Raw genomic sequence first — 12,972 nt, 5'->3', positions numbered from 1 at the left:
TTGTATTATGTTTAAGAGTTGTTGCCCTACTTTGTGCCGTGCACACTTGTCGTGCAATAAAGTTCTTATATATATCCATCAGCAAATGTAGGTATGTTAATACTGTAGTTCCATTATACAATATATACAACATTTTTATCTGATTATCCATGTGGCGTAAATGATAGTTTTAAGTACGCCGAAAGTCAGGAGACTATGATATATTGACATGTTTGGTACCTCGAATATATGCATCGCCTCCACATTGTCCTTTAGTTAAGATTTCGAAAAAGGAAACAACACGTCATCGACATACCAATGAGGTAATTTGCATAACCAGTTTACGGTATGATCTATGGGGACCGGTAAACTTGCGGAGAATAGATGGTTCATTTCACGCTTCAAATGCGAAGCATGTCTAGGGATCACCTAGGCGTGTCATTAGAAATGATCTAGTATCTGGATTACAGACAGCACATTCTCCGCGAAGCAGACATTGTCTTCGTATACTAGTATACAGTAGGTGCGGCAACAAAAATGATGAGAGTATTTTTAGAAATGTATAGTTTTGAGTATTCATCTATTAATTCAAATGAAATGGTTTGCTTACAAAGGACCACGTGACCAGATAGTGATACATCAGGTGGCCAACCACAAGATAAGCACGTTAAATCTGTTCATGGATAAAACAATGAAGAAGGGGCATCAGTGCTGCGAACAAAGGCCTTTCAATATGACACGGTTCGTGTACTGTACAATCTACTTCCAGAGAAAGGCTTTTCCATGATCCTTTAGGGGGTAGAGACGGTTGCAGACAATATCTATGTTGCACGCCCTAGTTGTGTAGTTGGGATCTGTTGTCCGCCCCTCATCTACTGCCTTTACCAGGGACTATTTGGAGGGAGGCTTGGATCGATCGTAAGTGCCATAGGGCGGGGACACTGGAACGCAATTAGCTTCAACATCTTTGACTGTTATTGAATTTACATGCCCAGTCGTTCTTCAGCATCGCCGCTAGCCAACGGGAACTGTCACGTTGATAGAACAGCTTCATTTTGTTTGCCGAAGCTGTGTGAGAAGGTCCGGGGAGCTGATTCTTGCCGCGGCATCTCTGTTGATTTGATAAACGGGGATCGATCGCGGATAAGCTATTAGTAGGAACCTCCTGGGATTCGGCCCGGCGTCGGCGAGGAGGAGGAGGAAGAGAGATATCGTGGTAGAGAATTGCCCAAACATTAACCTGAGAGGGACCGCCGTTGTCTGCTGCTCACTAGGTGTTTGAAGCAAGGTGCGAGAGGGACTGACGGCCGATGGCTGCAAATGGCAAGAACCTGGTAGCGATGGAAGGGGGGAAGACCGAGCTCGATGGGTCAGCTAAGGGACCCAGAGCCCGGGCACCCCCCGGAAGCATTGTGAATGACCAAGTCATCGGAGGTAAGTGCTACCTGGTGCACGACGGCTAACCCCAGTGGGCTTTCTCCTCTGTTGAGACCACCATCGAATACTATATTAGTTAACGTTTTACATTCTTATGCTGTTCACTGCGCAATGGTTTTTCACAGGAGAACGAACGTGTTGGGGTAAACATATGAACTACATAAGGGCTTTTCAGACTCTTCTACAATTATTCTTTAACATCTGTGGTAAGAGCTGTGGAAAACGCTACTTAGGAGTAGTTATGTCGGTCATATAAACGTCTGTAGTAGATTCTTGAGGGATTTGTTTTATAGTTTTCAACTTCATAGCGTTGAATTATAGATGGATAATAAAGAGCTCCCGTGCAAGATACGATTGCAGCCCTTTGACCCAGCAATACGCAGAGGAGTCGTTAATTTAGCTCATGGGTATATCAAAGAGTGTCCTTTAGAGGGCAGATATACTAATGCTCAGACTTTGCTGTGTCTATCTTTACGTTCGGTGTCGTGTCTTATGTGCTTGTAACTGTGTTTTGATTAATTCATTATCAGCTCTAGCCAGTCCACCGGCACCAACGTGGCTTTTATCTAATTCAGTCAATCGGAAGACCATTTCAGCAATCTGGTTAGCGGACCAGAAACACTTTATCATTTGGTGCAGATAAGCTTTCACTTTCTTTGCACAACGTCTCTTAGAGTTAATGCAAAACTGCAGTTCTTCTGGTATGGCAAATACAGATCCCCTGTACAACTTATTATTTACAATACCATACGCCCTGTATGCCATACTATTTAAAATACTACATTCCCTGTACACCGTGCCATATAGAATACCACACTCCTCGTATACAGTATTATATGCCAGTATGCCATGCCACAAACCATACTGTGCTTGTTGTTGAGGCTTCTTGATTGTTAAACAGCCTTCTTAAGATTCCTTTTCACGTATGCTTGAATATATTATTTAGTTTGGCGTCCTTTACCTTAATGCCATAACCGTACACGGTAGAATTTATTCGTTCCTTATGGTGAAAGTAATGGTCACAATTACACGTTACCGCTGTCATAAAGCATTACCAGAACTGCATCGTAGTCAATATTGCAGACTATAGGCAAGGGATTTTACTACCATTTATTAAGAACCGAGTCACCATTTTTACTGCCTATATTTGGGAAGCTGACGCTGCTATACATGCCGTATTGACATGGAAACATTACGAAGAGAAACCAAAGCGCTGTTTTAGGGCATTTTATCATAGATGTAGCGATGTAAACATGGGCAGCAATGTCTTCTAGGTAGTCAAAAGAAAGGATATACACGATTTGCATACAGGAAATGGTCAGTATTCTGCCAGTTAAAAGAGTCCGCTCTTGGATGACAATGTCAAATAGGATATCGGATTCCCATTAGTCGTCCATTTTCCTCTTCTGAGGCAGGCCCATTAAAACCCGTATGACATCCAATAACTCTACCGGGTTTACTGCGGCCCTGTCCTCCCGTATGTTTATGTAGCCAATCAGCCGCCATTCCTGCAGCTGATCCCAATTTACCCTCGGTATGATGTGGCGTAGGACACTTTTCACGGACAAACGCCCTTATATTACCTCCTTCGTCATTCCTTAGGGCAAATTGATAGATGGCATCGTTGCATTCAATTACCGTCCTTGAATTAAGCAGAGACATTGTTCACTGTTGAATGATATGGCGGGGGTTATTCTCCTTCTTTGTTTTGATTCTGAGGTTTGCTCATTGATGCTAGTGAATAGAATTCCAGAGTGTATTGTGAAGGCATCAACTGAGCCGTCCGGGCCGGACTATATTGGCTCCATCTATAATGCATGAAGGGGAATCGTTCCCATCTTACATGCGTGGCTGGGCGTGACGCCAATACCAGAATGAACCAGCACGCTTTTGGCGTTGACCATGTCCATTTGTTAGACTCGGTGGCTTCATTTAGGGGAAGTGGATTACCCATAACCAGGAAAACCCAACGCTGTGTCGCAGATTAATTCAAGTAAATGTTATCACGAACAGATGCCAAAGATTCGGGACACGTATGCGACAGAAGGAGTTTTCATAATATGGTGCTTCGTTTTGGCATACAATCATATTCGAAGACAGTGCCAACATCTTAAACTACTGAGTCGTATTGGGAGTCATATCTTTGAAACCTTCCACCGTTGCGATTTATCTATATTTCAATAAACCAGATGTCAAAACATCCAGATGATCATTGCTTGAATTGTAAATGCAAATGTACGTAATATCTAAAACGTTCGATATATCATGCACGAACCAAACTTCGAAAAAGACTGATTTTGCCACACTGAGCAACATAAATGTAGAGCTATAAAGTTGCTGAATCTACCAATATTTCACAATTGGACCAACTAGTATGTGAATCCACCACACTGCTGACGAATAGTTTGATGACTTGCATGCAGAACATTTGTTGTGTAAGCTGGTCTCCCCTTGACAGAATGCAGCGAAGCGTGCAATGACATGACACATTTAATGCAATCAATTATAATTTTACACGAAACAGTGGCTTGGTAATCCATGCGTGTTCCCATAAGGGATTAGAAATTACGCCCAAGAGATTTTCTTTTGCCCCAAAGGTAACATTTTGATGGGTTTTTGATATTTTTTCTATGTAATATTTTGATTTAGAACGACAGCAATCGGACTCTGCACTATATACAATTACAATCATCCTAACATTTGGAACTCTACCTTTGACGATAATTACCTATAGTATTATGGCTATTTTAGATGACTTTTTTTGCAATGACAAGGCAGATATTGATTAAAAATGTAGCTGTCAGTGACGTATCGATGCGGTGTTAAGAGGTGACGGCATCCAATAGCCGAATACAAAGGATAAGGAGTATTATTACGCCTTCTTTTTATCCTTATTTCTGATTCTTTATGGATGATCATTGTAAAACTACCACAAGGAAAATGCGGCACGACCGCTATTTGGCTCTTCGTGCCCACATGTTACTTTTAATGGCTTACACATATTTGTGTGATGTTGCATGGTATAAGACAATGTGTGGTATAAAAACAAATAATCCTATTATTAAGAAATCAGGTTTTATGCACAAGAAAATCGACCATACTACAGAGTCTCGTTACCTTCAGCCTAATATTTATGTTCACTTCAACGATACTTTGAAGGGGGGGGGGGGTTCTTATTAACTTAACGGATAGTTTTGAAACGTATATAGATCTAGGTCTGATGTGTTTAGTTCAAGAAAATTGTCAAATCTTGCTAAGTACTATAGCATTATACAACAGCTATAAAACTTGTATTTCATTATTCTTATGAAACGATAATCATAATGAGTTAAATACTTTGGAAGGAACACAATATTGTGTAAAGAAAAAATACGTTGGCAGAAGTGGCTGGTCGAATGCATTTTTAATGTTCTGTTAGCGATGACACAAACCATTGATACAGACCGTTGATGTTGACTACAAACTTTATCATCTGCCCACCCTACGCCTGGGACGTCAGAAGAGCGAAGGGGGGGGGGGGGTACGCCTCCACCGGATATTGATCTTGCTACAGCTGGAACCAGCTGTGCCTCGAAAGATTAAAGCTTGATGCGTTGCAGAAAATGTAATATACGGAAGTTTAACAGTGGGCGGATATGCTTTTGTAGCCAATGTAGGCAGGCAGTGGGTGACTGCAAATGAATGAGAATCAACATAGATGGGAGATGTAGCTTATGCCCAATTCTGTACATACGTCCTACAGTATGATAATTTCATCTGTATTCGCAATGGTTAGGGTCGTTTTAGAGTTCCTTGCTTTGGTTAGGATTATTTTTTTCGATATAACAGTAAGAATGGACACCAAACTATCCTGTTACGTTATCGTTAGTCTTCCAGATACACATGATTTAGTAATATCAAAGCAGATGTCGGGGTGTAAGATCGTAACATCTATTGTCTGCTTCTGACAACCCCTTTTCGTGGGGTAAACCATATTTTGTAGACTCTGGGTACACCTCTTTCTAAAAGCACGGACGCCCTTCCTGCACTGAGTGCACTCTAATTAATGGCAGACGTTAGTACCAAATGCGTTCGAAGAATGATGATGCGTGATGATAATGATAATGGCGACGATGATGATGACGACGAGGACGATGATGATGATTGACGGTAATTATCACTCACTCGGGAAGCAGAGTTGCGTAAGGTAATATTCGGTTGTTGCTTGTATTATTTGTACTGCGAACTCCGACTGTCTGTAGATGTTGAGATAAAGACATGCAAGAGAAGCCAAGCAGTCAAAAACTATAGCTATTCATTTATTGTATAGTCAGAAAACCATACAATATTTTGGCCCCGTGCATGCTTTGAGGTTGTTAGAGTTTTCTTTTGACACCCTGCGTTTTAAATGGAATTGTCCAGTGAATGTATTTTGGCTCTTAAGTGAAGGTTAAAATATATTTATGTGTGCAGAGTGCCAGAAAAAATACATTTTTATCAATAATGATAAGTTATTTGGCACGAGAATAGGCTGTTTGACTGAAAAATTTGTGAACGTATAATTTTATTGTCGTGGGAAAAGGAAGTGTTGAGAAAAGGCAGAGTTGAGGATGCATCATTTAGTTTAGATACAATTATTGGAACGTGGGAACCTGAATTGATTTCCTGCTGCGACCATTGATTGGATGATCAATCTCTTCTTAAGTTAAAGGCTTACGTAAAGGAATCCAGTGAGTAGATTCATCATTATATACCATAGCGCAATTCCAATTACCTCCTATTTGTTATTGCTTAAGGTAGCATTATGCCTAACTAACCGCACCACAGGGATTTCAACTACATCTTCCAGTGTATATATAAGACGATTGCACGCAATAGTCGTGCTTTATTGAGTGTTTTCTCAAAATAAACCTAAAGCCCAGGTTACATACAGCCAAACATGGCTCCCAACCGCCAAACAACCTAGGTTGGCGGTAGGTTGGGAGGCCTCCCGAATCTACCCTGGCCACTACTGACCCAACCACTAGACATCTTATTCCAGACCTCCCGTCCACAGCCGGGTGTTTTGAAAATTAACCCGTGGTATGGTAAACCAAAATAGAAAGAAACTTAGCTTAATATACAGATACTTGTGCTGTTTTTTTTTAACTATACGCTTTAAACGGATAGAAAATGATATTTTTATACTTGTCAATGAGTACTTGGTAATGGTAAATTATGGTTGACAAAGATACAAAGTACCTCATGAACGATTCAACTACCGTCTTCCAATGCCATCAAAATGATGAAGCAGTAACTCAAGAGAGCTCAAACGAAACGTCTCTGGAGTACGGTGGTACTCCATCAACCAGTCCGATAGTTTTAACTACTGGGTATTGATTTTGTAGCATCAGTCACGCGTTCAGAATGCCAAATTGACTTTTTGAAAACTTACTTGTCCTAGAAAAAATGTTTCTATTGACATCAATTGAGTGTCATAGATGATGAAATGGTTAGGATGGAAGACAAGAGTTGATAAATGACTTTCAAACAGACACCTAACCTTCTTACGTGTACACGTCGAGCTTTAAGCTCTTGATGCTAACTCCTGCCGCTTTAAGATGTGGTAATGATGCTGATGGTAATGATAACTACGATGATGCGTGAGGATTTGCTTTAGGTTCTGGTGTTTCGGGTTAAAACTAGTCGATTTTTTGTTAACGTTCCATCATATAGAGAATGCACCAAGTTCTGTTGACAAGAGTGGATACATGAATTGCAAACAGACACCGAACTTTCTCAAGTGTATACAAGCTTCGGATGCTTACTACTGTCCTTTTAAGATGCTGGTGATGTGCTGATGGTAATGATGATTGCGATGATGCGTGGGGATTTACATATTAAGGTTCCGCTGTTTTAAATTAAAACTAGTCCATTTTCTGCTAAGGCTCATTTAAAGAATGCTAAGAAAATTGCATTTAGATTTTGTATAAATATAGAAACACCAAGATATGTGTGAAAATACTCGCCATTTTTGTTACAGCTGCTGTAAAGCTACGATTAGAAAGGTTACGTAAGAAGTTTGGTGATTCTATCAGGAATTTACGTTTATCACCTTTAACGTATAACACGAACAACCATCGCCAAGAACTCAACGTATCAGCTACGATGTCCGTATGACCTCAAAGTTAGCTAGAACCTTTGGAATCCATATTAAGTGACGCTGGCTGGTTTCTTCGACCTATTCCCATCATAAAACCCGCAGTGGGCTACAAATTTATCCCTTCATTCGTCTAGAAAAAGCCATTAGTAGACTAAATGTGCTGAATTTAAGGGGCGCTGACCTGTGATGCGCTCGTATATAGGATTCGTTCAAAGAAATCGAATAGGCTGTGCTGGCTTAGTGTTCAGTGATCCATCACGGAATAGAGGTGGAGTTTTCCCACTGGCTCAATCAACGGGAAGCGATTCCTTTGAGTTGCTTCTGGGAAAAAGCCGAGTTCATCCATAAGTGTCATCTTCAGAGGAAATTACACTCTCTTCCAAGGAATATTCACTGACATTCAGGCGTGCCCGATCAGTTTGCTCGGAGCCTTCGGGTTTTATCAATGTTTTGGCTTTCATGAGAACTCCCAGAGAAATTACTTCTATCTTTGTACATAGAATACAATATTGGCAACTTAGAAAGTGCCAAGTGTAATTCCACTTAGGCGATACCAAAGTGTCAATGTACTAACTTTAAGTCGCATGTCGTTACCACTTTCATGAAAAATGTAAAACTTGGACACCTACCAGACTCACTGAACGTCTGTGGGCACTTGAAGGCAAGAAATTTGGTGGCAGACTATTTGGCGCCGATCTTGTAGATTGATAAACGATTTAGGGAACAGTGTACTGTTCATATCCGAACAAGTTTGATGCTTTCAGTTCGATATTGTCAACGAAAGACATGATGAATTATATAAAAAGGATCTAACTTAACTTCATCACAAGAATTACAATTTATCAACTCTTCAACTAGTTCCCTGGTCTTCTGTAGGAAAGCTGAAGAGCACAGCACACGTGGCAGTTCGGAAGAGTGGTCAAAGGAGGATTGAAGTCTGTACAGGCCCCAGTCGCTGTTGAAGCAAGATACCTAACTCAAGACATGTTTTTTTAGGATCACGTTTCTAATAATTAATCAGTGTTTGTATTTGTCATGCCTATGTGATTCACCCGATACACTTGTCTTGATTGTTCAGACACTATTCGAAAGTTGCTGTTGAAGTCAGTTGCCATTAAGAAGAAAACTCCCCACCAACTTCAATTAAATCGACAGCAAGGATAAGGACAACAGTATCACTTTATACGTTACTTGGGTAGCCTGACTAGATCAGACACCTCCTGGTCATCCGGAAATTCTTTCTTGCGTATGTTATAAATTCCTTCCTACTAAGATCTGTCTGTTATCATAGTGTTGGAGGCTTCGATGTATATTTTCCATAATTTCAGAGAATTCTGAGCTCCCATTGGCACCTTTTCATCTTACAACAATTCTCCTTGCTTAGAGTTTAACTGGCACAATTGTACAGGGGGATGCTGCATAGCCTGAGCCTTGGACAGTGAGAGTTCGCTACACAGACTAGTTCCTTTGGTAGCTGTTGTTGTTGACTGTTAAGTCAGATAATACGCAAGGCAATTCATCCACACATACACAGTAGATACCATAACATGGAGCTAATAACGTTTGTAAGAAGTAAGCTGACACACTTGGCTGTACACGTGGTTGGAAATTTATATTATTACACTTCATTGTTTGCAAGTAACAATAATCTCGCTCAAGAAATGTAGTCAGATTTGAAACATTGGCAACTGCAAGTTTCCAAGCATCAATCAATGTGCACAATCCATTACCGACTGACATGTTCGCAGTAAGTATGTGCCTTGAATATACAAAGATTATTGTCAACATGAAGCACCACAAATGGGAATATAAATCTGTATTCATGTCTAGAAATTATTGTTAAGCTTTGCCTAATGACTTGCGGGAGTGGTGGCACATTATTCAGAGTAAACGGCTACATGTTGAACAAGCATAAGTGGATGCCACATTCCTAATTATGTATAACTCAGCTCTGTAATTGCAATAATACTCTTGAAAACATATTTAATAGCATTCGCATTACCCTCTATGGAGAAAAAACAAAATGTCTCCAAACTGAATGGTTCACAATGAATCTGCCCTTTTTGGCTGTCATCTGAATCTGTCCATGGTTTGATTGTGAGGAATTATGACGTCAGTTTGCAGAATGACAACGCCACTGGGATGCTATTAGACTCATGTTTTATACTCTCACTGCAACAACTGATATATATTACGCCTCTTCGTTACACGGCTATGCTTGTGCTATGGCTTTGTGCAGCGTTTGGCAATCTCCCTTCTCGAACCCACTGTCACTGCCAGTGCAGCAAGGCTTAAATCAACATTACTGGCCTGCGTAAGAGGTATTCTATGAATACCTAGGAGACTAACGTGCGCCAGGACATGCAACTTGTTTTAACTGGTTTGTTGTTAAGTGCTCTGAGGGAATTGTGCGTATTCCCTTTATGAGGCGTTATCCACCGTTAGAAACCGCTACGAGAAGCTGAAGGGTACTACAGGGCCATTATCATTGTTGATAAGTGACTCTCGTCATTAGCTGCAACTTATCTACGTGGCTGCCTTAGAAGCAGAGTTGTATATATTGCCAGCAGAGAACTATAACATGCACATACGTGTAGTATATATGAATGCTTAAAGTTTACACAGATTTACCCACTTCTAATTTTAAAGTTTTTTGTTCATGACAGCAGAAACTTCTTCCAAGACATATGCCACTGGGATGCTATACATATTCTTTACACTCTCACTGCAGCAACTGATATGTACTATGGCTCTACCTTTAGTGGCTTTACTTGAATGTGCTCCCCAACATCAAATTACCGGTCCAGCCTCAAAGTTTTGCTATGGATGCCTGTGAGACTAACATCCGCCAGCAAATACAACTTGTTTTAACTGGTCTGTTGTGAAGTGCTGCGGGGAAGGAATGTGTGTATTCCCTTTACGATACGTTATCTACTGTAAAGAACCACTGCGGGAAGCTAAAGGGAACTACAGGGACATTATCATTGCTTTTCATTGACTTTAGTCATTAATCTCAACCTATCTGTGTGGCTTCCCTACAAGCAGAGTTGTATATATTGCTAACAGAGAATTATTACATGTGCATACGAGTAGTATGAATGCTTTACTCAGATTTACCAATTAATGATGATGACAGCAGGAAGTTATTCCCACACATTATGTCACATGGATGCTATACATATTCTTTATACTCTCACTGCAACAACTGATATATCTTATGGCTCTACCTTTAGTGGCTATACTTGTGCTCCCAAACTCAGCTCACCGGCCCGGCCCCAGAGGTTTTCTTTGGATGCCTGGGCGACTAACATGCGCCAGCAAATACAACTTGTTTTAACTGCTATGTTGTGAAGTGCTGCGGGGGAGAATGTGTGTATTCCCTTTACGATACGTTATTTACTGTAAAGGACCACTGCGGGAAGCTAAAGGGAACTACAGGACCATCACCATTGCTTTTAATTGACTCTAGTCATTAATATCAACATGTCTATGTGGCTGCCTTAGAAGTGGAGTTGTATATATCACAGACATAAAACTGTTACATTCTGTACAACTTAGAGAAGTGCATATATGCACGTGTGTATGTGTGTGTGTGTGTTGTTTGTGTGTTGTTTGTGTGTGTTTCCTTTTTTATCTATGCTGTTGCCATGCCCTCAGCTTTGCAGTAGAGCTGAATAATGGACATTATACAGGGCGCTGACGACTTGTTTGGCCCCTTGAAAGCTGATAGGTTTTGGGAGTCCTTTGTTCTTGTCGCGTCGCCCTCCCTCCTGGTCAGAGTTGTCGGCTTTCGGTGGTAGATTTTGGCAATAACACACTCTTGCTGTCGGAACTTGGTGTTCAGAAGACGGGGAGACACCTCAGCAACAGTATTCCAAACCGATACACATCCGATGACGTCGAACTATCACTTTAGAACGACTTCTGATGTAAAACTGTTAACAATAGAAGTGTATAGTGTCAGTGTACAGAGCTTTGATAATAGAAATGTAAATTCCCTAAAATGGAGATTAATACTGTGAACCCCCGTTAACTTATCATCAATTAGGGATATGTCTGTCAACTGTTTTAGTGTTTTATATGATGACATTATATTAGGAAAACGTAATTTGGAGCTAGAAGCTCCTATATCTCTTCGGTTTACTGAACAATGGGCGCATCGCCGGAAATCAATAGTTATGATAGGGTCGTCACGCTATATTCAACAATCGATATGGCAAGTCAAATTTGATGCAAAATTTCATATCATCTTTATCGAACGAAACCAAGTGTCGAAGAGATACAGCCGAGCGAGTTTTGCCTTATCTAGAATAGCTAGATTTACAGGCGGCAGCACGGAAGGGTGCACCCAAGCACACTTGGGGGTCAAAGGTAACGCCGTTCAATACTGCATCCGATATTTGTCCAAGATTCGTGATCAATCATTACCATAGGCAAACTGGGCGTGCTAAATTAGAAACATTGCTGCCGCGTGACCGTTACAATTATTTGTTACAAACATCACACAGTTTTCCGCCTGATGTGAAAATCAAATCGACTTCCCTAATCCTAAGATTACCAGCAATTCGGAGGCTCCAGATGCTACCTTGTACGGCCTCAATAAATTTCTTAGCTGAATAAATGAGGCTGAGACCTTCGAGGTCAAATTCGAAGAGCAGACCCGTGACCGCTCTCCACTGCAATATCTCACGCAGACACGCAGAGCTTTACTTTTATGGCATACAGTAATCTGGGTATCGTAGCCACGCAGTTTCTTCAAATGAATTCTTTCATTTTACATCACAATTCCTGAAACGTTAGGTTGACGCCAGGCAAGAATCGAGTCTAGTAATCCGCTGTATCACATCATTGCAGACTGTGCAGCTGTTACCGTATCAAATAAATCAGAAGTACTTTCCATTAGAGGATGGCAGCTAAATTCCTCTTGCTTTTATCAGATAGCTCCTCAGCTATTTACCAGAATATAAACAGACTCCACCATCTACCATACTCCCCAAAACCTAGCTATCTGGGAAGACATAGTGAAACGCCAAATTTAATGCAGAAATACTCAAGGAATGGAATGACGATTGTGAGGAGTGGGGTTGGTGATGGAACTGACTATATTGATTAAGATGGGAGAAATGATTATAAACAACTTAGATAGGTACTTAGATTCACAAAACCCCACGGCCCACGGTGGCATTGCTTCCGCTATTTGGTTTTCCTATAGTAATTTACATTTTACTTATCCCTAAACCCATGGCCATGCCTACTGATTGAAATAAGAAATCAATTATTTTCCAAAATCGTATTCGACTTGCCTATTCGGGGCTTTAGCTTCTTCAGCAATTTGATAACACCTGACTAGGTCCCGCACGTATGTCTGAACGTCGCTATCTGGCAATAGTAAAAAAACACCCCATTTTTTTTCTTGCTACGACTGTGAAGACAGA

At 40.8% G+C, this 12,972-nt stretch overlaps 1 protein-coding gene across 2 annotated transcripts in view; it reads left to right on the top strand.

Moving 5' to 3' along the window:
* The first annotated feature begins 657 nt into the window (after window positions 1-657).
* LOC136441181 (stomatin-like) overlaps window positions 658-12,972 on the top strand; it is a 49,211-nt gene continuing 36,896 nt past the window's right edge. The window contains exon 1 of one of the 2 annotated variants that reach the window (XM_066437318.1): window positions 658-1,413. In XM_066437318.1, coding sequence (XP_066293415.1) covers window positions 1,290-1,413 — 124 coding nt within the window. In that variant the 5' untranslated portion in view covers window positions 658-1,289. The remainder of the gene's footprint in view (window positions 1,414-12,972) is intronic. The other variant, XM_066437316.1, reaches the window with a different exon arrangement.

The sequence above is a fragment of the Branchiostoma lanceolatum genome, chromosome 9 (assembly GCF_035083965.1).
Source record: "Branchiostoma lanceolatum isolate klBraLanc5 chromosome 9, klBraLanc5.hap2, whole genome shotgun sequence".
Classification (NCBI taxonomy): Eukaryota; Metazoa; Chordata; class Leptocardii; order Amphioxiformes; family Branchiostomatidae; genus Branchiostoma; species Branchiostoma lanceolatum.
Note: the sequence above shows the minus strand (reverse complement) of the source record. Positions and strands in the feature narration are given on the sequence as shown.